The sequence below is a fragment of the Leptidea sinapis genome, chromosome 27 (assembly GCF_905404315.1).
Source record: "Leptidea sinapis chromosome 27, ilLepSina1.1, whole genome shotgun sequence".
Classification (NCBI taxonomy): Eukaryota; Metazoa; Arthropoda; class Insecta; order Lepidoptera; family Pieridae; genus Leptidea; species Leptidea sinapis.
The window spans coordinates 6020346-6048244 of NC_066291.1; the positions used below are offsets into that span (position 1 = coordinate 6020346).

A 27899-nucleotide genomic window follows, 5' to 3' on the forward strand; every position below is an offset into this window, starting at 1 on the left:
TATGAGAGAATTTATTACGAATATATACGCACGGTTTGACAGTTCTGCTGTGAAACAATTTCATTACGACAGCAGGGTGCATATTTACGAAGTAATTTTTGATGTTATGATATATTGTTGACAAATTCATATAAAAACATTATTTTATTTATTATATACAGAATAACGTCTGTCGGGTCAGCTAGTATTGTATAAAAATAACTATTGGTTGACACTTCACTTGGGAAGATGCCATTCTTAACCTTCCCAAACCAGCATCGTCCTAAGGCACTAGATTTTTCAGATATATCTAAATGGAAAGTAACGTATGTCACTCTACTCCCTCACCAAGTTCTGAACCTTATTTCGTTTATAACATGGTTTGTTTTGTATAGTCTTATAGCTTATTTCACTAGCTTTCTAATACAATCACTCAAATTAAACTTATTATAATCAATCTATTGCTACACGCTGCGCGAGCGTTAAAATCATAGTTTCCCGGATTTTTTTTTCGAGAGGAGGAAAATACATTTACGTATTGAAGAATAGGTGTAAACTAAAGGCTTTTACAGCGAAGATGGCGGGGGCCTTGGAGGCCAAAAATGTAGCTCGGGCGGCAGGCGCGGGACGTCTCGGAAGGAGGCTCGAACTTCAGACCGCCTGCTCACTAGGCTGGAAGGAGAGAAGATCACTAACGATCTAAATTATCTGTTAGTTCAATGGGCTCTAGGTTAAAGTTTCCCGGATCTGAAAGGTTAAGAGCATGAGTAAATGAAATAAGCGTCGGTTGGCTACTAACCCCCTTATTCATAATGATCCGCTAACTTTAAACAGCCGCTTAGGAGTGTTTTTTCTCATTGTGACTTAGGTCAATAGAAGAGGACAGAGTGAGAATTAGCAACGCTTTAAGTTAGCAGACTATTATGAATAAGGGGGTTAGTAATTAAGTAACTACTTAGTAGAGCATGCGTTCACATAGAGATGCTTCATAGAACAATGATAGATATTATATTCAATGTGCAGGTGCAATTATCTTTGGATCGGACCAGGAAGTAGCAGGCGTGATGCGTGCGGTGCAACGTGCGAATGCCACCAAATCATTCAGCTGGGTCGGTTCTGACGGATGGAGCGCGAGGTCCCTTGTTTCGGAAGGCAACGAAAAGGCTGTTGAAGGTACCATCAGCGTGCAGCCCCAGGCCAACGATGTGGAGGGCTTCAAGGAGTACTTCCTCGGCTTGAATGTGAAGAATAATAAAAGAAACCCTTGGTTTATTGGTAAGAATTTTAAGATCCATTTTTGGAGGCTTAGCTATAACTTAATAAGGAAAATACAGAATCTAATAAGAGCAGCTGAATCCCACCTCAGAAAATCACGTTGAAATGCGAAATTTTACATGCATTATGTAGATGTTTTATTGTCATGTCACAAACGCATGGTTTCGCAAGTAACTTTTTTGCCTCGCACTTTGTAGTTACAATCATTTGGCCCCCTTTTCTGAATTGATACGATTTAGGGTTTTTCAAGCTGAGAGCATACTCCCACCACAGAAGTAGGCATCGCATCTCTTGACCTTTAGCATTACGGGCGACTGGTTTATAATTTGCCTCCTCAATGTAGACTAGCTGATAACCCGCGACTACGTCTGCGTACACAGGACTGAGTACGTAGTAGCGACATTTCAATTAAACTTTTGTAATAAAAGAACACTCCTAACATAATTATGCTGTCGCGACACGTTTTGTAAGTAATGATATGTTCTGCAAAGCAAATACTTTTCGCAGCACCCGCGATATTAAGACACGTTACATTATTGGAGTTTAAGCAAATATCTCTAATTTTTTTTAAATATAATATAGCCTATGTCAATCGGGGATAGTATAGCTTCCCAACAGTGAACGAATTTTTCAAATCTGTTCCGTAGTTTTGGAGCTTATTCAATGCAAACAAACAAACAATTTAATCTTTCCTCTTTATAATATTAGTACAGATATAGATAAAATGAAAACGTTGCCTTCTAGACTATATTAATAGTATAAATGTTACCTAAGTCAGTTTGAGCGTATATAATGTTTCAGCAACTCATACACTAGGTTTCATGGAGTGTTTATATCGCAGAGTTCTGGGAGCACCAATTCCAGTGCCGCTACCCTGGGGCGCCTCGCACTCCATTCAACGGCCAGTATCAGCATCATTGTTCTGGACTGGAGCGACTCACCGATAACAACATAGAGTTCGAGAGACAGCTGCAATTTGTGGCTGATGCTGTGATGGCATTCGCATATGCTATAAGGTATGCATACTCTTTTTTTAAGGCGATTATTCACTGCATTTATATAGTCACCCATGGGATATCCTTTGAGATGTGGGCTTTCGATGAGTTACGATGTTACATGCGTCATTATTGATGGTTATTTGAGAGACAAATCCTTTTTTTTTAATTTATAATATTGAAGAAAAAAATATATGAATTTTTATCACTTTTTAGTTCTAAAGATTAAACATTAATATTAATATTAATTGAGATTGAGATTGTATTTTAATAGAAACAGATTTATTATTATTTTTTATGAAAATAAGGGGGCGTTCAGCTGATAGTAATTGATACGCCCTGCCTATTACAATGCAGCACGGATCAAGATTATTGAAAAACCCAAAAATTCTGAGCGGCACTACAACTGCGCTCGTCATCTTGAGACATAAATTGTCAAGTCTCATTTGCCAAGTAATTTCACTAGCTACGGCGCCCTTCGGACCGAAACACAGTAATCTTACACATTACTGCTTCACGGCAGAAATCGCAGTTGTTGTACCCATAATCTAGCCGGCATCCTGTGCAAAGGGGCCTCCCACTGGTTTAACACTTTATTATTAATGTGACGATAAATTAAGAATTATTGAAAGTAATTCACAGCAAAATGAGCACTTTTTCCTAAAAGAGTATTCCATGATTGAATAGCACTGCCTTAAAAAGAGTTACTGCCGATCCATATCAGAACAGTAACGACACAGCACATAGGTACATTGTATATTTAGATTTGCTGCTCCCATTTGATATATCTGCAGCGAACTAAAGCACAATCTACGATCAGCTATATACTCTACAATCAGATATTCCGTTTCAATTTCAAATAGAGTATAAAGTAATGTTGAATAACAGAGAATATTAGAATGTGTCGGATATTTTACGCTGTTTAATCGTACTGATTACGAGAAGTATGAAGTATTTGGTGAATTTAGAAATTAAACACTGAAAATAAATGGTGAGATCTGTTGCTAGGTAGTAGATACAGATTATAAAACAAAGTCCTTCGCGGCGTCTGTCTGTCTGTCGGTTAGCGATATACTCAAAAACTACTGCAACGATTTTCGTGCTATTTTCACCAATGGATAGAGACCTCTCACTAGAACCATCTAGTGAGAGGATTAAGTGTACAATCTGTTAAGTTTTTGTATATATGAATGGTATTTGTTGGAGTGTCAGATAAAATCAGCCACATGGGAGCTTTCAAGCTTTCGCTGTTTAAGCCCTCTGAGGTACAACAAAACAATGTATGGTGGAATTGTATATCTTATATAGGTCTACAGAAAAGCGTAATGGCATATGTCTATCTATTAAGGATAACATACTATACCTATTTTATTTTTTTCTATTGACAGAACAGCGTATATCAGGTCAGATATAATTTAATAATTGAGTTCCGCCCTGTGGTTCTGACAGAGCAACAAAAGTCAATTTACAACAACATCATAATGGAAATGAGCTCTTCATGTCTATTAGATATTCGTGGCTATATTTGAATATGGCTGTTGGTGTTCTAGATAATAAAGAGCAGAAATATTAAAACTATTTTTTATTTTATTTTAATTTAATTAAATAACTATTTTTATTGTTGACCATTTTCAGGTAAGACCAATTGGATACTCTCTACCAATAGTTGAACCCTCAAATGTAAATAAGCATAAATTACTTTTATAAAGCTACCACAGAATGAGAATGGCACAACCACCCTTTTTTTTTTTTCGAGAGGAGAAAATACCGGGCTCGGGTGTACACACCCCCTACCGACTAAAAACCTCCTCTGTGCTGATAGCCCTGAAGGCTTTTACAGCGAAGCCGGGCGGGGGCCTTGGAGGCCGAAAATGTAGCTCACAGGCGCGGGGCGTCTCGGAAGGAGACTCGAACCTCGGACCGCCTGCTCACTAGGCTGGATGGAGAGAATATCACTAACGATCTAATATATCTGTTAGTCCAGTGGACTCTAGGTTTGAAGAGACTTCGCACTCGCCGGCGAGTGCGATGATATATGTATGTAAGTATGTGTGAGTGTATGTAAGTGTGTGACTATTTGTATGTAGTGTAATTGTAGGTGAGTGATGTGAGTGTGAGTGGTGTTAAACGATTACAGGACGAGGACTACCTCGTCGGGCTTCTATCAAAGTGTGTGAATCGTAATATAGTAGGTTGTGGCCGCTGGAAATCGTGGAACAACCACCCGTTTAGATAATAATTTTTATTGTTTCTCTCTCTGAAGTGCAATCAGTTTCTTGCGCCCGTTCTTCTCAGGTCTGAGGCATAAATTTTCGAATAGGTGGTTAATACAAATATTTGAATTTGAATTAATCAATACCATCTCCGAAGCAATAAACGTACCTAAAAGGTAGTATGGTTTACACTTTAAAAAAATATTTAAACTTCAAATTTTAAGGTTAAATGATTAACAAGCAAATCCAAGGTGAATAATGTCGGGAAATTGCCTTTGTGATCGAGAAATATATTGAGCCTAATTAGCTTTCGAGGACCTTCGTCTCGCGGGAGATATTCAAATTATCGCTTATTTCTATCGAGATTCGGGAGAAAAAATATCGCTTGCCAATAATATTACCATTTACCATTTGCCGCAAGATTGGTGCCCTATTTTACTAGTGAATTTATCTTCTCGGGAAGTTTAATCAGTTAGATAAACCTTTGGGATCAGATTTAAATAACAAAACCTTCAATTTACGGACATTGATCTCATCTGCTAGTTTGTGAAAACTTTTATTTTAAATGCTTCTTTATCAATTTTATTAATAGCTTCTCACTTTAGTTGATATATTATTAGGTGTTTAAAAAATATATACTCGTAGCGCCTATGCAATATTTGTGTATTGGAAACTTTTTAAAATTATATTTGTATTGGCAGAGATTACTATGTAGACTGTAGAATATATTATTATTATGGAAAAAGGAGGGCAAACGAACGTATGGGTCACCTGGTTTTAAGTGATCACCGCCGCCCATATTCTTTTGCAACACCAGAGGAATCACATGAGCGTTGCCGGCCTTTACAGAAGGCATACGTGCTTTTTTTGAAGGTACCCATGTCGTATCGTCCCGGAAACACTGCACAAGGAATCTAATTCCACAGCTTTGAACGTAGTACGTGTAGTACGTGGAAGAAAGCTCCTTGAAAAAATAGTGGAGGACCGCCACACATCCAGATGGTGGGGATGATATCCTAATTTTATAGTACCTAAGCTTTTTTATGAATTTTCAAAAGCAATCGCAAAACAACCACAAACTATAGAGTTAGTATATTAGATAGTTAGAATATTATCAAAATATATGATATGGATAGTATCATAATGTAATAGTAATAGAACAGTAGTAGATTGATTCTCAATGGACTTGTCTATGTTTTGTAACCACGTGCTGCTAAAAAATGAAACTGTCAGTCCTGTCGCTACAGCTATTGTGTTTTCTTACAAATAAATTACTGAAAGGATAGAGAATATTTAAAACTTATTTGTAAATGATCATTTGAGTTATCAACGATTGTTTCTTTAATTATAAGTCTTGTTTAAGTCGGAATCGTTTGTATTCTGCGAATATGACGAGATGAGCAAGATTTTCACCTGATACGCATTATAATGCAGTATCTCCCAGGGTTAGAGAAAGCCCAATAGACTAAGCAACATCTAATTGCGCTTGTCACTTCGAGACGTGTTGATATCAAAAAAACTATTGAAATTGTAAAAACATGTATAAATTACATATATCTGTCATAAATAAATAGTGCTATTATGTATTTGTGTCGTTTTAGCGATGTATTTTAGCCCACCCATCTACCACTTCCATTCGTAGTTGCAAAGTAGTTTTTAATTCCAATGAAAGAAATATAATATATCTTTTTAAAAGCCAGAAACTGGTCAATTGAACACTATGGTTTTCAATTTTTTTATGCAGTAGCTATAAAAAAACAATATATCTAATTTTGATTTTAGTGTTAATAATCCTCCGCATTTTTAAATGCTTGAACATTTACCCATTTTGGAAATATAATAAACTACATATTATTTAAGCGAGGCACAGTCGTCACAATATAATGTTTTCACAAAAAAGGTCAGGACCTAAACGTTCCCTTTTTCATGAAATCGTCCAAATAAATTCTGGTTTTATTGCGTTTCTGTTTGATTTAATCCTACAGACAGCAATATTATCGCAACGAAAATAATACTTCAAGTGTGTCGTTACTTAAACGTAAATCTGGATATTAAATTGGATGATTTGTTTATGAGCCGCCATTTATCATTACCCTTATTACTTATGCTCCGCGATTTTACGTGTTTCTTTATTATTTTTTCTTTTACTTCAATGTTATCCAAGAAACTGATTTTCTTTACAATAAATTATCACCTAAAAAGTTAAGCAATATGCCTGCCCAATATATTTGTCTGAGGATTTGTCTTGTTTTGGAACAATAGGATGCCCTTCATCAGACTAAGTGAGAACAGGTTGCGGTCGTGCCCATACTTGCACTTCATTGTTGAGCTGAACGGTCGGGGGGTGTGGCGTTCGGTGCTTTTATGTTACTTTTGGTGCTTATTGGTGCACAAGATGTCTATGGCACTTTAGATCTTATAAATTATTAAATTCACCGCGCCAAATGTCAAAAATGTAGATGCGAATATTTTATTAAATGGAGAGGTGGTAAAACCAGTGGAATCTGCTATATTTCTTGGCATTACTCTTGATTCCAAATTGCAGTGGGGCCCCCATATTGAAGGATTGGCGAATAGGCTTAGTTCTGCAGCATATACGGTTAAGAAAATCAGACGGTTAACTGACATAGATACGGCGAGATTAGTATACTTTAGTTATTTTCATAGAATTATGTCCTATGGTATATTGTTATGGGGCAGCGCGGCCGATATTAATACTATCTTTGTGCTGCAGAAGAGGGCTATTCGCGCGATTTATAACCTAGGTCCTAAAGAATCATTAAGAGAAAAATTTAAAGAAATAAACATTTTGACTGTTGCTTCTCAATACATTTTTGATAATGTTTCGTATGTTCATAAGCACATTGAGGAATTTTCTAGAAACTGTGACATTCATAATGTTAACACGAGGAACAAACATAAACTTGTTATGCCTACTACTCGGTTGGGTCGAGTTAGTAAGTCTTTTGTTGAGCGATGTATATGCTTCTACAAAATGATCCCAGAAAATGTACAAAACAAATGTGTTACGAAATTTAAAAGAATTGTTAAAAAACGTTTGTGTGGGAAAGGTTATCATAGCATAAACTAATTTCTTAGTGACACCACGGACTGGGATTAAAGCGAACACCCTCAGGCTCTTTAATTATAAATGTTTTGTACGATATTACATTGTAATCCATATTTTATATGAAAAAAAAAAAGCCCGCTGAGATTCTTGCGCCCATTCTTCTCAGGTCTGAGTCTCTTTTGAATGGGTGGTAGATTTTGACGTTCAATAAGTGATTTTGAATCCTATTTTGAATAAAAATATTTGAATTTGAATTTATTATATTAATAGATCACAGAACCCATTCAGCCGTCGATTTTAACAGCTTCATGAAAGCTTACGTGCACAAAATATTTTTGCAGCCATCATCGATTTTTTTATTTACTCATTTAGTGGCATGGGATGCAAGTCCATAGGACAATTTTAAATTTTGTATTTTTCACTATTTTGTTTTTTTGTTGCCACTTTAAAATTAGAGAAGAAATTGAAAACTTTCACTGGTGAATGAGTTTATTTCTCAAAACTCTAACAACTTCGTCGACAACCTTAGCACCCAAACGTTCACGTCTTTATATGATTACTTCTTCAATAAAAAATTCCAAAACCACAGAAAATCTAAATTTCCTATTTCAAATCATTATAACATTTGCATTTGGGGTAAACCATGGGGGGGCAACAAACTGCGTATTTAACGTTATATTTTCTTAGAAAGCTATCTCACCGCTATTGAGCCGTCATTTCACTGAAATAACCTTTGACATTGGTAAAAATATAACATCAAAAGATCGCGTACATTCTTGAAATAAGATTCTTATTCGTCACAAATCGCCAATTATTTGGAGATTAAGATCTTCTGGGAATATTGTCAGTATCAAGTTATTTTTTCAATGGCTTTTATTTCTTGGTAAAATAATATAAATGTTTTATAATAATATGAATAGTCCCGGTAAACTCTTGATTTACAAATTAATATTAATTGGAAATTTTGGCAAAGGCGACTTATGCAAACATTCCATCGATTGGGATGTATGAAAAAGAGGCCAGGTTAACAATTGTAAACAATAAAACAACACGAAAGTTAGGCTTAAATACCTCATGTTAAATCAGAATACAGGTTCTCGAAATTTCGAGCGATTACCGCGATTACTTCCGCGGTCATCTGGAAGGCAAAGCAAAATTGGCTTCGAAGAAGCTGGGCGCCATTAACAGATCACGGCAATACTTCAAGCCGGCCCACATTTTAGCGCTTTACAAAGCGCAGGTCCAGGCCACATGTGGAGTATTGTGGCCATATCTGATTTGGCACACCCCAGTATCATCTCAGACCCCAGTATCAGCTGCTCAAATTGTCGAGGATCCAGTGGTCTGTGAACGGCTTGATCACTTGGCGTTGCGTAGAGACTTCACTTCATTGTGTATATTGTGTATATTGTTCATGCGGGAGAAGTCCCGCATATATCAAGGGCTACTGACTATTAGGTCAATAACCGCGGCGGCAGGAATTATCTGCCATCGAATTCCACCTTCGTTCGACAATTAAATTAGGATATCATCCCCACCACCTGGATATGTGGCGGGTGTTCACGGGGCGGTTTTTAAGAAATTTTAAGCATATTTAGCTGTCACAGTTTTTTTAGACGCATAAATTATTTAAGATAATTAATTAATCTTAATATAAAAGATTCATTAAATGCATTCTGTGTCTATTATGATCGAAAATATCATCTATTAGATAGCATCTAAGTAAGAGCGCTAATGAATACAATTTATACGAATTGGTAAAACAGTAACACTAATTTGAGCTTAGAGTATAACAGACTTAAATATACTGAGGAAGAGAGAAGCAATACACATTCAGAGCACCCACATAATATGAACAGACAAACGAGAAATTCAAATGTGTTGATAAATTAACCCGTCATTTCCGGCCGAGTGATCCTAAATGCAAAGTGACGTCTCTGATGCGGCCGTGTTTGAAGTAAATACTTTTTAATTTGTACTCCTTGATAAAATAGAGGGATATACGTTTTTATAGGGAAGAGACGAGCAGGACGTTCAGCTGATGGTAATTGATACGCCCTACCTGTTACAGTGCAGCGCCGCTCAGGATTCTTGAAAAACCCAAAAATTCTGAGCGGCACTAAAATTGCGCTCGTTGTCTTGAGACATAAGATGTCAAGTCTTATTTGCCCAGTAATTTCACTAGCTACGGCGCCTTTCAGACCGAAACACAGTAACGTTTACACATTAGTGCTTCACGTCAGAAATAGGCGCCGTTGTGGTAACAGTGGGAGGCCTCCCACTGTTTGCCAGAAGTCTTTGTTGTTGACGTTTTCCAGTCCTATTGAGAACGTTAAATTGCAACGAAAAGTCGACTTAAACAAATAATGTTATCAATTTGATCAAACATTTGAATGAATGAAGCCTTTATTGCAATCAAACTAAAGAAGTACATTTTTAACTTATGCTACAACTTAAAATACTAAATGATTATAATTATATTTTGCCTAATATATATTATAATTATTATCTTACGTTAATCATTTTCTCGTTTAGCCGCCGACAGAGACCTCATCAAAATCTTCCAAATGTTCCAGAAGATCTGTCGTAAGTTGTTCTTCTCCATGATTCTGATCAAACATCTACGGTCTTACAAATAAAATTGGTTGGTATTTATAAAATTATACCTGACATTAATGATATGCAATATGTTGACTATATCGCTTTCAACTTTGCAAATAAACGCGGAAAACGTTATACATGCGAATAAACCAATCATAATCAAAATATCTATTTGTAAATATTTTGCATATTCTCGGCTTATTCTCAGTTAGAACTTTATACCAAGATTATTTTAAGTATATTGTATATTATAATGAATAAATATCGATATAAATTGAGTCCAAAAACTTACATAAAATAAGCATACATACAACATAAATTACAGTACCTACTTGTATTCAAGTGTATGTTAAGATGGGCAAATTGAACAAGCAAAACTCTCTTTTGTATGTACATGTGAGCGTAGAAGTCTTTTATCATGATGTGGCTATCAAATCTGCCTCGTTAAACTCTTTAATGCACTTATTCCATAAAAATTAATGTGAAAAAGTAAACGATATGTAGTTAATTTTAAAACATATGAAGCGGGTCAGTGGAGTGTAGTGTCAACATAAGGTATGCGACAACCGTGTCATTTCGCGTCGCGGTTACCTGACTTCCACCACAGACTAGATACATACAGTTGGCAGAACTGTTAGTAAAAATAAGCTTAATAACTTTTCTTTAACAGACTACCAAAACTAACAAACAACACACAATACACTAGAGATTTAATGAAATAAAATATTAATGTAGTAATAACATGGAAAAAGATAGCAATGGACAGAGAGGCATGGAACAAGCTGGAGGAGGCCTATACCCAAGAAGAGGTTCCAATCAATAATAATGATGACAGTACATAACAACAGTCATTCATACAAATAAAAATTATATATATATATTTTTTTTCTTATCTATGTAAATAATGCTAACAATAAGTAATATTTATTATAATAGATGTAATCATAGATATAACTGTAATATAACTGTAAGAATGTAATTTAATAGTAGATTGGAACTAAATAGGGTTTATTATTATTATTATTAATAATAACATTATATAGAAATGACAATTACGAGAAAATTATAATCATTCCAGTTTCCTGTGTCCTCGAAAATTACAGTTCAATCACCACTCTTAGTGATCTTATGAAGCACACGCGCGTACGACACAAGCACATCTCACCTATACTATGTATGTCTTCACAAAGCCTACCTTGGCGATTGATTTGGACAGTCGGCGTCAGCCGAAATTAAAAATAAGGGTTCCTTTTCGATATTTGAGTCAAAATTAGGTGAAAATATTTAAATTCGTTTTGAAAAAGATAAAAATATGATGCTTGATCCATGGAAGGTACGTTCTGTCTTTTAATCAGTGATACGAAAAGCAACATTGAATCAAAATATAGTCGCTAATAAAATCAACCTATCAGAAAAAAAAATATACAACTGAACTTATTAACCCAGCTTGTTTTTGTAGAATTAACCGTAAGCTCAGAATAAAAACCAAGGTACAAAACCGTAGGTTCTTACACTGTATGTAAGTACGCTGTGGCTTGACCTTGCGACGTTGTGTATTCACATGTGATGGAATGGTAGAGACCAAGGGAGTTTGACAGAGGTCAAACTCCCTTTTCTCATCACTGCTTGCTCCTGAATGTGTCACACAGATATGTTTATTTTCTTCAACCAATTCACAGACAGATTTGTAAGATTGCAAACAATATACATCTACATAGAAAGGAAGACAGTGATTTCACGGTTTTTAAAATTATTTGAAACCTATCCGTCTGTACATGAAAGATATTTCTAGTCCATATCAGATTGAATTGGATGAAGTTTTCACTGAATAATAATTGTAATAAGCTTGAGGTAGCGTACCAGGGTATGTTATATTTCTATTCACATATCTTAATATTTATATAAATCCATTGTCCTGATGTTTGTTCCCAGTGAACTCCTAAATTAATGAACGGATTTCAATGGGGATTACTTCATGGAGTGCAGTTTACTCCGACTTGAGAGATAGGATAGTTTTTATTTCGATTTGGGACCCATAATTGTTAATTTCCATATTTGTTTGGTATGGACATGTTTTCTATAAGAGAATTGATTGACACACGGTGTGAGAGTTCTGCTGTGAAACGATTTCATTATAAAAACAGAGAGCATATTTTACGAAATAATTCTTGATGTTATGAAATATTATTGACAAATTCATGATAAACTTATGTTGAGATTCAAATGTGGGATGACGTGGATAGTCTATGATACGGCTGTAGTTTTTATACGTTATTTTTGAAATAAAAACTGCTTCAGCGGCGTTGAGTACTATTTTTGGGATGGGCGTAAAAGGTTAAACTCGCGTCAGGACACGTGACCTGATTGAAAATTCGTAAGACATTCGTTTGAAGTTATTGATGAAAGTTGATTTTTCTGACACATAAACTTTTTTAATGTAAAATTATTGTAATAGTTCTGAAGTGTTAAATTTCTTATGTTATATAAATTGTCTGTTTGGTGTACGATAGCGCAATAAATGAAATTAGCATACAACCACATAAATGTTAGTACTTTAATACTGATAAATAAAGCAATTCGTGCGAAATTATTCCCTAACCATTCCAATATTTTCGAAAATGCATAACGTTAATGTTCATATTCATCGGAATGCAACCTGTTATTTTTTTGTTTGTTTAGAGATTTACTTCCTTACATCGTACAGATGTAACTTAAGTATAAATTGTACATTAATCGAATATTGAATCAAAATCTATTTACTATAGAAAATTATGAATGCGGAATAATTTTCAAGGAGCTTTCTTCCACGTACTACAAAGCTGTGAAATGAGCTTCCTTGTGCGGTGTTTCCAGGACGATACGACATGGGTACCTTCAAAAAAAACGCGTACACCTTCCTTAAAGGCCGGCAACGCTCCTGTGATTCCTCTGGTGTTGCAAGAGATTGTGGGCGGCGGTGATCACTTAACAACAGGTGACACGTACGCTCGTTTGTCCTCCTACTCCATAAAAAAAAAATTAACGAATAAGTATCGAACACAATTTCATTCATATGTTACTGAATTTAATAATAGTACACAATAAGTAAGTAAGAAATGTAAATATTATGAAAATTTATGATTGCCTCGATGAACTCAGCCACAACATATTGGCAGCGAAATGTACACAGGTAATATTTTATTAGTTATTTTTTGTGATGTATGTTCATTATTTATGCATTGCATCCAAGCTTATTTTTCTCTACATTATTAAAATTATTGGCTTAATAAAAGTGGTGGCATATACATAATATAACTATAAGATACTAGAAGAGTGTAAGAAATTAAGTGCCGTACATCGCTCGTTAGCCTACGCTTATATAAATATCTGTAGAAACGCTTTTTATTACCCTTCCATGAAAATATAAAGCACTTTTAAAGGATTAAAACGCGTGTAATTGTAACGGTTTTACATTAGATGTTTGGGTTCCCGTGAAAACGAGATCTGGATAGATCTTGAAACGTCGGGTTAACTAAAATAAAAATGTAACTTCTACGCAAACATCTAATGTAAAACCGTTACAATCACACGCGTTTTAATCCTTTAAAAGTATTTCATTTAAATGTGTAACACTCGCATTAATCAAATAAAATACTTCTATGAAAAAGATATATTATGTAAATTTATGTTTAAACAAAAAATTCATTCTGTAATAAAAAAAAGTATTTAAATGCAAAAACAGCCTTGTTTATTACAACTACGAGCAAAACTAGCATTTAATTATGTAGGTAAAGGTTAAATTAAATAAAAAGCCATAATAGGCATTTAGTGTCAAACTTTTAAAAATAGTACTTTTTATGACAATTATAGCCACTGAACACAATTAAAAAAAACTCTCATAGTCATCATAATAGTATATTGAGTCTTTTTTGATCTCGAAAAAATGCAATTTATACATTATTTATAGATAACGCCCTCACAGCAGCTGGAAGTAACAGATGTAACACATTTACCCTTAAAGCTATTCTATATCTTATTTTAAGCAATTCCTTATTTCTGGTATTGTTACTATGAAAAACACTATTAAAAGCAAAAATTATTAGTATTAGTAATAATATTTGTTTATGTAATTTTTATCTTTTGGCTGGATAAAATATTAGATTTTAGTTATCCGCAATATGCAGAAAGTATGTGCAACTAGTAGCCATGTTGTAATGAGTAAGCCCGCTTAGGTATGCTTCCTTATTCATAATTAACTATTGAATTAAAGATATATTTCATTTTTTTTATGAAAATAAAGGAGAAGACGAGCAGGACGTTAAGCTGATGGTAATTGATACGCCCTGCCCATTACAATGCAGCGCCGCTCAGGATTCTTGAAAAACCCCAAATATTCTGAGCGGCACTACAACTCGCTCGTCACCTTGAGACATAAGAAGTTAAGTTTCCTTTGCCCAGTAATTTCACCAGCTAAGGCGCCCGTCAGATCGAAACGCAATAATGCTTAAACATAACTGCTTCACGGCAGAAAAAGGCGCCGTTGTCGTGCCCATACCCTAGCCGGCATCTTTAGCAATGGAGCCTCCCACTGATTATTAAGTATTCGATTAATGTAGAAATGGGGCAGTTGGATATCATACTTGGAGAATGACAATATTGTCACCATTGGCCGCATATTAAAACGAACTTAACGATGTTTTTAAAATTGTGTCACGAGCAAATTCATTTAAAAATACAACACTACTTCGGAAACTGTAATGAGAAGAAGTGTCACTTACAGTTTAAGCCTTTTAGAAAACTCTAAATACTGGAACGTTTCAAACTACTTGAGTAATAAAAAATTAGATAATTAATATACAGAGGAGTTATGAGTACAGTACGTACTGTTGTGCATCAAACTACACAAACTGCAAATAAGCGAACTTATTCGACAATATCGGGTCACACCCTGATCTCAGCTACAACAGACTGTCACTGCTCGTTCGGTATCTGTGGAAAGTACTTGTGCAGATTCAAATGTATTTTGAAATGGAATATCTTGCAATACCGAAGTTAAATTTAAACTTTTTGTAATAACGTGTGATCTATAATATATACTTTAAAATAAAAGCGCTGCTATACGGTGCTAGTTTTGTTGGGTTGGTTCCGTGTCTTTGTTTTGTACTATTACTGTTTGTGTTTATATTCTGAACAGCACACAGGATGTGCGCGTCATATTTATAATGTTTATCGTTATTGTTCGTGTTAACAAAATTTAGGCCGAATTTGCGACTTATATAGTTGCACGCGGTGGCTTATAACGAAGTACTGTCTCGCCTTACTGAATACACTAAGCTTTTTAGAATCTAGTTTGGCCTTCTCATCTAAGTGATCACGGAACTGAACGTATATTGATACCAAATATGCCGATACAAGCTGAGGCAGTTAGAGGAGTAATCTCGAATTGAGGGGATACGACAAAGGAAAACTTTTTAGCGGTAAACTCACAAACTTTATCTTCTTGGAGTTGAATTGGACTAAATTTTATCGGCCCCATTCCGAGACTTTGCAAAGCATAGTCTCGATTTCAAACACAAGTTTGTTCCGGTACTCGTCGACGCTATCCCGGGACATGTTGCCATGGCCGGTGTAAGAAGCATACCCTGTGCTGTCGTCTGCATAGCAATGAATACTGCTGATTTGCAGCATATCATTGATATGCAGAAGAAACAGTATAGGGGTTAGCATGCAGCCTTGCGGGACACCAGTGTTTATGGGTTTCAAGATGGAGCATGCACCATTGATAACAACCTTGATGCTCTGATCGGTCAGGTAGAGAGATTGTGCTAGTGGTCACTACCCACTTGCACAACTTCTCGGGAAGCCCATAGGATGGCAGTTTCGCTACAAGCGCTTTATGCCACACCCGATAGAAGGTCTTCACTATGTCTAAACTTACCGCCAACGCCTCTCGCTTCGACTCAATCGCTTGCGCCCATTTATGGGTGAGGTATGCAAGAAGATCACCAGCTGAGCGACCCTTACAGAAACTGTACTGGCAGTCGCTGATCTGGTGGTGCTACTCTAGGTATTGACGTTGGGTTAGGTACACCTCCCCCAAAATATATCGTTAGAAAGGTCTTGATGGCAAATGCTTCAAATCGTTGAGTTTGGGTTTCTAGGCGGTTGGGCTATTCTGGTTACATTGAGAATGAGGTTTGTTCTCAAGACATGCATACACGGGCAGAAGACACGCGAGAGACAAGCTGATCTTCACTATTATGAGAATATATATCGAAGCAATCTATATATTATACCTTATCAATAGAACTCGAAAGCTAGCACTCAAAACAAAACTTTGTGAAGCTATTTCATATCGCTTCTTGAGAAGAAAACGTATTGCCATGTAAGAATTGTCCATTCCGTGGAAAAATAGTAACCGGTTGGGGACAGGTCTGGAGGATTGCGATGGGTTTTTAATGTAGGTCTTGTTGAGTTATTGATTTCTTCAGACATGTGAGTTTTTAATTTATCATGAGCAAAACGGTGAGGATCAGTTGACGAGTTGGAGCTGTATAAATTGTTAATCTTGCATTAAAGAGGTATAATTTATTATAAATTAGCCTGTATGCTGAAATGGCAGTTTTATGCTTTAAGCCACTTTGAATTGGCGTAAAACAGCAATACGATTATTATAATATTTTTTTTTACTTCATAACAATATTGTACTCTTGTAAATTTCTTTTTGATTGTAATTTAGTTAATCAGTACCCACCTATTCAGCTTTGATTTATTATCATTTCGAAATCGAAAACCATTTAGATGCACTTAATTGTTGAGGCAGTAGAGAAAAAGTGCTTAAAACAAACAATTTGTAATGTTTTTAAAGTGATAATCATCACTTCTAGGATTAATAAACAAATAAAATTTGAAAACGAAATTTTATGAACGATGTGGGACTCGAACCCACGACCTCTGGCATTCCGCGCCAGTACTCTCCCAACTGAGCTAACCGTTCGAGTGACGTATCGTCATAAAATCTTGTATACTTTGTTCAACTCTCAGGATGTGGCTTCATCTACAGGATCTTCCTTACAGTTGATAACCTGCTCAACCCCAATATTTGCATATTAGGAAATTGACTTGAGATGTCGCTCTTGTAAATCTAAGCAATTTGTTATGTTTTTAAAGTGAAAACCCTCACTTTTAGGATAACTACAGAAATAAAAGTTGAAAACAAAATTTTATGAACGATGCGGGATTCGAACCCATGACCTCTGGCGTTCCGTGCCAGTGCTCTCCCAACTGAGCTAACCGCTCGAGTGACGTATCGTCATAAAATCTTGTATACTTTGTTCAACTCTCATCGAGTCTCGCATAGTTCATAAAATTTTGTTTTGAAATTTTATTTCAGTACTTAAAACAAATATAATTCTAAGAATCACAAACTGCTACAAAAACAAAATATTAATAAAAATTATATTCCTACGTTCAACGGGCTACACAACGCTTTCAATTGTCAGCTCTGAACTGTACAATATCATTGTATTAACGAACTTTTCATTCGATATAACACCAATAAAGGACACCGCATAACTCTGTTCACAAACGGCACACGGGATATAAATGAAAAACACAATCTCGGAAATCAGGTAGCAGGAAATTTGCGACTAGTTTTGTGTTTCGTTCGGGGCGGGCCATGTCATACCGATGGACCTCGTTGATTAAAAATTCTCACATGTTCGCTTAGTTATCAGTCTATCAAGACACATTTTAGTAGGTTGTGCCTGCCGACACAACAGACGCTATTCTGTTAATAGAAAAAAAATATGTACAAGTTTCGAACGCGTGCGCTCTGCGATCGGACGTGCGTAAACGGTGCGTTAATTATATCTACTCGTGTGAACTCGTGAGCTGCTTACGAAGCAATTAAAAATGGTGCAGTGTAACAAGTGCAAACTATTCGTATCTTTAAACAAAGACGAAATAGTGAAATGTAAAGGTGCTCAATGTGAGACGGTGTACCAAAAAAAAATGTGTTCGTAGTAAGAGCTTCTTGCAGACGGGAATTTGTAGTGACTGCAAGGGAAAGCAGGAAGGAACAGAGACAGAAACAAGCCTTAATGAAGCCTCACCAGACATGCTGCTAAAAGAATTAAATAAAAAATTAGAAATCATATATAAGATGGAAAAGAAGTTAGAAGATATAAGCGAAGCAGTTGACTTTTATGCTGAGCAGTACCAGGAAATGGTTAAATTCAAGGCAGAATCTGGAAAGAAAATAAAGTCATTGGAGCAGAGAAACGTCTATTTAGATAAATGCAATAAGGCATTAGAGGAGAGAGTATTGGATATGGAACAGGGTGTAAAAGCGAGTAACGTAGAAATTGTTGGATTGGAAAAGCAAGAGAATGAGATCACAACTGAGGCAGTTAAAAGAATTGCCCAGAAATTAAAGCTGGACCCCAACAACATTGAAGATGCTTTTAGGGTCGGACGGGAAAAACCTAATGATAAGAAACCGCAACCAATTATCGTAAAATTAAAAACTAAATCTGCACGAGACCAATGGATCAACTCAAGGAAAACAGTAATAACCAACAAGGAGATATATAAAAACAGCAACAGTGACAAGCCCATCTACATTAATGAGGACTTGCCACGTTTCAAACGACAGCTATTTTGGACAGCAAAAACACAGTTGAGAGGGATTTGTAAGTACATCTGGATCCAAAACTCCAATATCTTAGCCCGTAAAGAAGATGAGAAAAAAATTTATAACATTAAAAACGAAAAAGACATCGAAAAAATAGTAGTATGAATCACAATATGCAACTAAGGCACCGTACACACGCAATAATTTTATAATATATAAAATTCAACGATCCTATAGATTTCCTACCAGATAATATAGAATACACGAGATATAACAACATCGAGTCCTGGCATAAAAACAAGGGTAATTGTAAAAAAAACCCTACAAATAATACACCTAAATATAAGATCAATACGAAAACATTTCAATGAGCTGTTAGTGATGCTTGAAAAAATTAAGTATCAAGTAGATGTATTAATATTATCAGAAATAAATATTAAAGAAGATGAAGTATCCATATTTAAAATAAAGGGATTCACGCCCTATGCCAGAACAAGACAAATAAGTAAAGGTGGGGGAATATTGTTGTATGTAAAAGATAAATTTAACTTTATTGTGAAAGACGTTAATACCATGGCTGCGGAAACAATCTACGGAACGCTCAATATAAAAAATACCTTTATACATATTATTGCGTTGTACAGGCCGCCTAATAAGAATAAGCTGCACTTCTTAGAGCAAATGAACGTTTTACTGAAAAGAATTCCCAAAAATGCAGACATATGTATAATAGGAGATGTGAACATAGATATAACAGAAGCCAAATTAAATACAACTGTAATTAGTTACAAAAATATCATGTGTGAACACGGCCTACAATGTGCTATACCTACCGAAGAGGTGACTCGCGAAGCGATTGTGGACGGGCGAATCAACCAGTCATGCATTGATCACGCTTGGATACGAACGGGTCAGCGGCGGAGGTACCAGAATACACCGGCCATATTATCGTTTTTAATTGAGTGCGGTATCTCGGATCACCATATGATAGGTGTCTCTGTTAACCTAGATTGTGAGTTAAACGAGTGCAACAAGGACAGGTACTGTAAAAAGTCTGTGTTATGTGATACACTAGTTCACGAAAAATTAGATAGTTATGATTGGAATTCTTTTTTAGATATTCAATGCCCATTGTTATTGTATAGTAAATTATATAATGTTTTCGAAAGTATCTATAGGCAAAGTACAATACAAAAAAATGTCAAAAATATTAGAATAACTCAACCATGGGTTGATAAAAAATTATATGACTTAATTAATAGGCGTGATAAATTGTTTAGATCATGGAAATCTTCACCGCATAATATAAATAAACGTTTAGAATATACAAAGTTTAGAAATAAAGTTAACAAACTAATAAATACAGCAAAAAATAACTATAGAAGGCAAGAAATAAAAATTTGTATGGGTGATTATAGAAGAGCATGGGTTACTGTTAATAGCTGGTTAGGTAGGATAAAGCCAAGTGTAGATAGTGTAATTAAGAAATACTTAGGACAAATAAATAATAATATGTATAGTATATGTAATAATTTCTCAAAAACATTCACTCAAGAAATAATTCAAATTAAGCACAACTGTTCAGTTAAATTCTTAGAAAGAAAAACTTACGTTAATCAATCTAACGTTTGCTTTAGATTCAAAAAAATACATCATACGGAGGTAAAAAAATTTATTATGAATCTAAGCAGCGGCAAAGCTCCCGGCTATGATAGAATAAGGGTTCAAGACGTTAAGTTTATAGCAAACCGGTTGGCATCGATTTTAGCTCACTTTGTGAATTTGTGTGCTCGACAGGGTGTATATCCAAAAGAGCTAAAAAAAGCAATTATACGCCCGATACATAAAGGTGGTAGCCACATTGAATACACCAATTATAGGCCAATCGCAATACTATCGGTAATAAATAAAATAGTCGAAAAATTAGTAGTAGGACAAGTATCACGGTTCTTGGAGAAACATAATATATTGAGTAATGCACAGCACGGGTTCAGGAAAGGACGAAGCACTGTAACAGCCCTCACTGAGTTCTCAGATGAAATTAATTTAAATCTTAACAGCGGGAAACAATTTTTGGCACTCTTTATTGATTATGAGAAGGCCTTTGACACCCTGGAAAAAGACGTCTTATTAATGGCAATGAAAGAGTGTGGCATTGAGGGCCCGACTAATAACTGGTTCCGTAATTACCTGTCAGAACGAACGATACGCACATGTATTGACGGGACTGTGGGTGACGAGTGTCAGGTAACCTTAGGAGTACCGACTGGCTCGATATATGGACCAGTGGGATATTTAATGCTTGTTAATAGTGCAGTTAATGTGATTAAGACATGTCGAGTATTTATGTATGCAGATGATATGTGCTTGCTATACGCGTCTAACGACGTGGAAGAGGCGCGTGATAATATCCTAATAGATTTTGAAAGCCTAACTAAATGGGCACACGATAATGGCATTATTATTAATATGGACAAAACAAAATGCATGCATATTTACTCGCCATATAACAGACGCGCTAAGACAGTCCAATACAAGGATATAGGTATAGTGGGGCATAGCTACGACTGCCTACACAGAGATAAATATGCGTGCGCATGTAGCTATATTCAATATGTAAAAAATTATAAGTATTTGGGATTGCATATCGATTGTAACTTCAATATCAAAACACATGTGACAGCGGTATGCAATAAACTATGATCAGTTCTAGGGCAGTTCTATCATCTCGAGCCCGTGCTGAACAAACATACAAAACTGGTAGTATATTATGCACTAGCTGATTCAGTCTTAAGCTATGGTCTAAATATTTACGGTAAAACGTTTAAGACTTACTTAAACGAGATTGAAAAAATTCAAATTAGAATATTAAAACTAATAATTGGAAGCAAGGAAAAGGAAAAATACGGAAAAAATTATGACAATATATTTAAAGACTTAAAAATACTGCCAGTAACTAACAAAGTAAACTATTTAATAACAAAAGAAAATTATTACTCAAATAGATTTAAAAACCCTGTTAATCTGAGGGAAAATTTGAGAAAGAATATCAGGAATATTTATATAATACCAAAAATATGTAACTACTATGGGGAAAGATTAAGGGAATATGTTGTGCCAAAAATTTTTAATAGTATAGAATGGTTAAGAGAGGATAAAAAAGACTGTAGAGTAGTACTTAAGAAAAAATTAAAAGAGCACTTTCTTAAAGTCTCCACATAAGCCTTAATATTTAAAGTAGTATAGTTTAGTTATATGTATACAGGTAAGATTTTAAAATCTTTTTAGGAATATTATGAATTGATAACTAAGTAATGATATGTGTGTAATGTTATATGTGTATTAGTAATAGTGTATAATATAACGAACAAATTAGGTATAATTTATTATAGATGCACAATAGTATAATATTGTCTAAGAGCGTAAACTCGCCAACAAACTGTTGCAACAGTTTGGCGAGATGTAAAATTTAAGTACCAACTGTGCATATATTTATGATTAAATAAATTTATAAAAAAAAAAAAAATCAGGAGTAATGTAGTCTAAAGCCGTCGGAAATAAATGATTTTACAACATGTAGTAATAAAATGGTAGGGATTAATATCGTATTATTATTTACATGACCGCTTTATAATTGCTAATTATTAAAGTATTAGAATGGACATGCCATATCCTTAAGAGATAGACAAATACCATCGCGGACTTATCTGTAGACCTATATAAGATACACAATTCCATAGTACATTACTTTGTTATATCTCAAAGGGTTTAGACAGCGTTTTAGTTGAAAGCGCCCAGCCGGCTGATTTTTTCCCGACACCTCCAACAAATATCGTTCTACTTTTAACCGACTTCGATTCGTCGGTATTTTTTTTTGTGTTTGTTGCCTTAAATCTTTCGACTGAGTTAACTGATTTTGATAATTATTTGAAAGCTGGTGCTTCCCTTGTGGTCTCATTGTAATTTGGTCCAGATCTGACAATGGCATCCATGAGAAAACCATAAAAGTCTTAAATTTGCTATACGTATGTGGACGACAAATTTACGAATAACTCAATATCGCGCCAACCGATTTCGATGATTGTTTTTTTATTGGAAAGGATATACTTCTAAGGTAGTTTGGTTGGAACTCTTCAATTCTTAGGAGCAAATTAACGATACTCGGCCGAATCTTTTTTATGCTACTAGGATATTTGAGTCACCTACCGTAACGTCATTATGGTCAAGTGTTTGTCATAGTAAAATCTCCTCCTTAACGACTTACAGTAAGGGTGCGAACTGTGGCAGAATTTAAAAAATTTAGTATATATGCACATATTTAGACAAATTGTTATATAGTGTACTTCACATTCACTAAAAATAAAAAAATAAAACAAACATTTAACAAAAAAACAACCGAGTTCAGTAATACTATTCCATAATAATAGAAATAACATACACTAAAAAGTATAAAAGTAATTGCGTGTTTTCATACAATATAATTAATTAATCTAATTCTAGTTACGATTATTGTAATTTTTGGAGTCGGTGTCAGCCAAGATAGGTTTGTAACTACATAAATAGTTATAGGTGAGATGTGCTTGAGTCGTGAGGAGGCGAGGGGCGAGAGCGGGTCGCGGCTCAAGTACACCAACTCCAAAAATAACAATAATCGTAACTTGAGTTAGATTAATTAATTAGATTGTAAAAAAATACGCAATTATTTTTATACTTTTTAGTGCATAACATTATATTTATTGCTTTGGAATAGTAATTTTGAAGTCCGTTGTTTTTTTGTTATTTTTTTTTATAATATTAGACAAAAACTCAAAGAATAATATACTAAAAACCTTCCTCGCATATCTCGCTATCTAATGGTAAAAACAGCATGAAAATCAGTGCAGTACTTTTTGAGTTTATCGCGAACAGACAGACAGAAAGGCGCAGCAGAGGACTTTGTTTTCAACCGACTTCAATAAAGGTGGAGGTTCTCAATTCGTCGGTATGTTTTTGTTATGTTTGTACCCTCAGATCTTTCGACTGAGTGAATCAATTTTGATAATTCTGTTTTTATTTGAAAGCTAGTAATTTGGTCCAGATCTGACGGTAGAATCCATGAGAAAACCATAAAAGTCTTAAATTTGCTATAAGTATATGCGTGATAAATTTACGAATAACTCAATATCACTTTGGACTCAATATCAATATGGACTTTAAAGAAAGCCGACCGAAAACGAATCGATGCCTTCGAAATGTGGTGCTGGAGAAGGATGTTGGGCATACCTTGGGCAGCACACCGAACTAATGTGTCGATCCTGAAACAGCTGGGCATTGTGACTAGGCTCTCTACCATCTGCTTGCGTAGGGTCCTAGAATACTTCGGTCACATCGCCAGAAGGGATGAAGACAACCTGGAGAGACTGATGGTAACAGGGAAGGTGGAGGGAAGAAGACCAAAAGGAAGGAGCCCCATGCGATGGACCGATCAGATTCGCACTGCCCTTGAAATCACTGTCCACGACGCTTTACACTCTGCTTCCGATAGGGGCAGATGGCGGAAAATAATACGCAAAAAAGTACTCTGTCGAGATGATCACGACCCTCAGCACTGAGGAAACAGACGCGAGGAGGAGGAACTCAATATCACGCCTATCGATTTCTATGATTATTTTTTTATTGGATAGTATATACTTGAAAGGTATTTTGGTGAGAGTTTGGTTTGGTTTTGATTATGGGATCCATGACAAAGTAACGGAACTCTTCAATTCTTAGGAGCAAATTAACGATACTCGGCCGAATCTTTTTTATGCTATCCGGATATTTGCGTCACCTACCGTCACTTAATCATGGATAAGTAAATGTCGTAGTCGAATATGATGATCAATGGAATTCCTTTACGACTTACAGTAAGGGTGCGATATGTGCCAGAATTTCTAACTGTCTTTACTTCAGTATTTACATCCGTAATCCGCAGTAACGTGTCGGTTGTACTGCAGCCGCCATTTTGTCATCAATCATAGTGATCGCACTCCGAGTCCACAAGAGAACATACAACAGCTTCGTGTCAATAGCAGCTGTCGATGTAATATTTCATTGATACTCGAATGTAGTCACATAATATACATACAAGTTATCGTTTATTTTTAGTTGAAAATACATTTATCATGAAATATAATAAAATGATATTGGGAGATCGTATACCACAATATAGCAGGGCAATAACTGACCATTGCAGATAAGAAATGCTATTATAATCAACGTTGACTTCCTTTTACCTGGAATAAAATGTTTACACATAACTATATCATAATACCTTTGAAATACAATAAGTGCCCGGTTAACGTTATTTTGTCATATAATTTTTTTTATAGAAATAAGGGACGAGACGAGCAGGATGTTTAGCTGATGGTAATTGATACGCCCTACCCATTTTATAGTGGGTAGGGCTTCAGTGCCGCTCAGGATTCTTGAACAGCCCCAAAAATTCTGAGCGGCACTACAACTGCGCTCGTCACCTTGAGAAATAAGATATAAAGTCTCATTTGCCCAGTAATTTCACTAGCTCGGCGCCCTTCAGATCATAACACAGTAATGATTACATATTTACGGCAGAAATAGGTGTCGTTGTGGTACCCATAATAACCGGTATCCTGTACAAAGGAGCCTCCCACTGGTAAAATCTTTAATTTTGATAAAATAAGGAGCAAAAAAATGCAGATCAGCTTGACCATTGTATTATTGTACTTGATTTGATAATACCTTATTTCGATAAGCTAGTGCGCTGAGTAAGAATTCCTGTAAGTGTGGCAAAAATATTTAAAATTTTGCAAAATTTGTGAAAATACCAATCTCGACTATGACCTAAACTTGTTTGAGTTGATTTTCTCTTACTAGATTACATCTTATATAAAAAATTCTCGTGTCACGGTGTACGTAATTGAACTCCTCCGAAACGGCTCGACCTATTTTCGTGAATCTTAGCGTGCATATCGGCTAGATCGTTGGAAGATCGGACAATATCTATTTTTCATCCCCCTAAATGTAAGGGTGGTCTACCCCAAAAATTGTTTTGTTTTTATTTTTTTATGATACAGCATAAAAAATACCCTAAATTTTCAACCCTCTACGATCAACACCCATTTTTGTATCGCGATTTTTATAATATTCTATTACATCCACAGATCCGCAACAGGGTTGCAAGATGGCAATCGAATACAATTTTTGTAGTACGAAATATTTAGTAGGTCTGAGAATCGGTTGCCTAATCCCTACAGTTTTGTTTAATTACTTTTAATGGCAAAACAACGTTTTCTGAGTCAGCTAGCAATTCATAAAATTTTGCATTTTTCGCGTGAAACATTATCCAGCAATTCATTCTATTTCTATGATCATAGCTAAGTAGGACGAATGAAGTAAATTTTACCTCACTGGTTTTATAGATTGTATATTCTGCAACTAAAAATAATAATTTTAAAAAATATCGAACTTAAACAAATTTGTTAAGATTTTATTAATTAAACGCGTTAGCAATTTCAAATCTGGCTTTGGCCTTGTGCCAAACCGTAGAGGAGAAACTTTTGAATAATATTGCAATGTTGTGGCGTAATATTGGTTGGTATTGTTCCGATATAAATTGGTGTCCAATGTGTGTATAAATCAATATATTTGTATTTGACGAAAATGTGATAAGTTTAGAACATTTAATAGCGCGCTTATGACTTAGATCTGGTTGTAGTTCCTAACTCCTTAAAGACTTAAGTACTGGAATGGTGAGACCGTGCTGATAAAACGACATATTTAAAAAGCTTAGCTTTAAAATATTATGTCTTCTTTCTTCTTCTTTATATATATATATGTATATATGATCGTAACGACATAAAACTACCACCATTCTATGCTTCGATGATGATTCGATTTTTCGTATTCCATCGTTCCTTCATTAAATTATTTCCTTTAAAAATTCGACCAGCGAAGCGGGCGGGCGGCTACTATTTCAATATAATATTTTTTTCATTTATAATTTTTTATAACACTGACGATTTGCATTGTGACTATTGAGTATTTATTATAATATATTACACATATTATATATATCACACATTATATTTCCAACAAAACTTTACAGCAAATTGCAAGTATGACGTATTTTTTTTTATGGAATAGGAGGACAAACGAGCGTACGGGTCACCTGGTGTTAAGTGATCACCGCCGACCACACTCTCCTGCAACACCAGAGGAGTCACAAGAGCGTTGCCGGCCTTTACGGAAGGTGTACGCGCTTTTCTTGAAGGTACCCATGTTGTATCGTCCCGGAAACACCGCACAAGGAAGCTCATTCCACAGCTTCGTGGTACGAGGAAGAAAGCTCCTTGAAAACCGCACTGTGGAGGACCGCCACACATCCAGATGGTGGGGATGATATCGTAACTTGTGGCGTGTCGTGCGAAGGTGAAATTCGGCGGCAGGAATCAGGTTGAACAGCTCTTCAGAACACTCCCCGTGATAAATGCGGTAGAAGACACACAATGAAGTGACGTCTCTACGCAATGCCAAGTGATCCAGCCGTTCACAGAGTACTGGGTCCCCGACAATTCGAGCTGCTCTGCGTTGCACGTGGTCAAATGGATCGAGCTGATACTGGGGTGCGCCAGACCAGAGATGACAGCAATACTCCATGTGAGGCCGGACCTGCGCTTTGTAGAGCGCTAGAATGTGGGCCGGCTTGAAGTATTGCCGTGCTCTATTTATGACGCCCAGTTTCTTTGAAGCCAGTTTGGCTTTGCCCTCCAGATGGCCACGGAATTGGCAATTGCTCGAGATTTCGAGACCCAGTATTCCGATACTAGGCGAGGCTTTAAGGGAAGTGTTCTCGAAGAGCGGTGATACGGCAAATGGGGTTTTTTTAGTGGTAAACGCGCAAACTTGAGTCTTCTGGGGGTTAAATTGGACAAGGTTCAACTTACCCCATTCCGCGACCTCCTCGAGAGAGGACTCGATAGAAGACACAAGTTTCTCCCGGCATTGGTCGACGTTTTCCCGAGAGAGACCTGCATGGCCCGTGTATACGGCATCACCAGTGCTGTCGTCTGCATAGCAATGCATGTTGGCGGTGTCCAACATATCATTGATATGCAGAAGAAACAGCGTGGGAGATAGCACACAGCCTTGGGGCA

At 35.8% G+C, this 27899-nt stretch overlaps 1 protein-coding gene across 1 annotated transcript in view; it reads left to right on the forward strand.

Moving 5' to 3' along the window:
- The window catches only part of LOC126972755 (metabotropic glutamate receptor 4-like), a 124888-nt gene that overhangs the window by 29700 nt on the left and 67289 nt on the right, over nt 1-27899 (forward strand). The window contains exons 4-5 of the mRNA XM_050819776.1: nt 1003-1254; nt 2096-2270. Of these exons, the coding sequence (XP_050675733.1) occupies nt 1003-1254; nt 2096-2270 (427 nt within the window). The remainder of the gene's footprint in view (nt 1-1002; nt 1255-2095; nt 2271-27899) is intronic.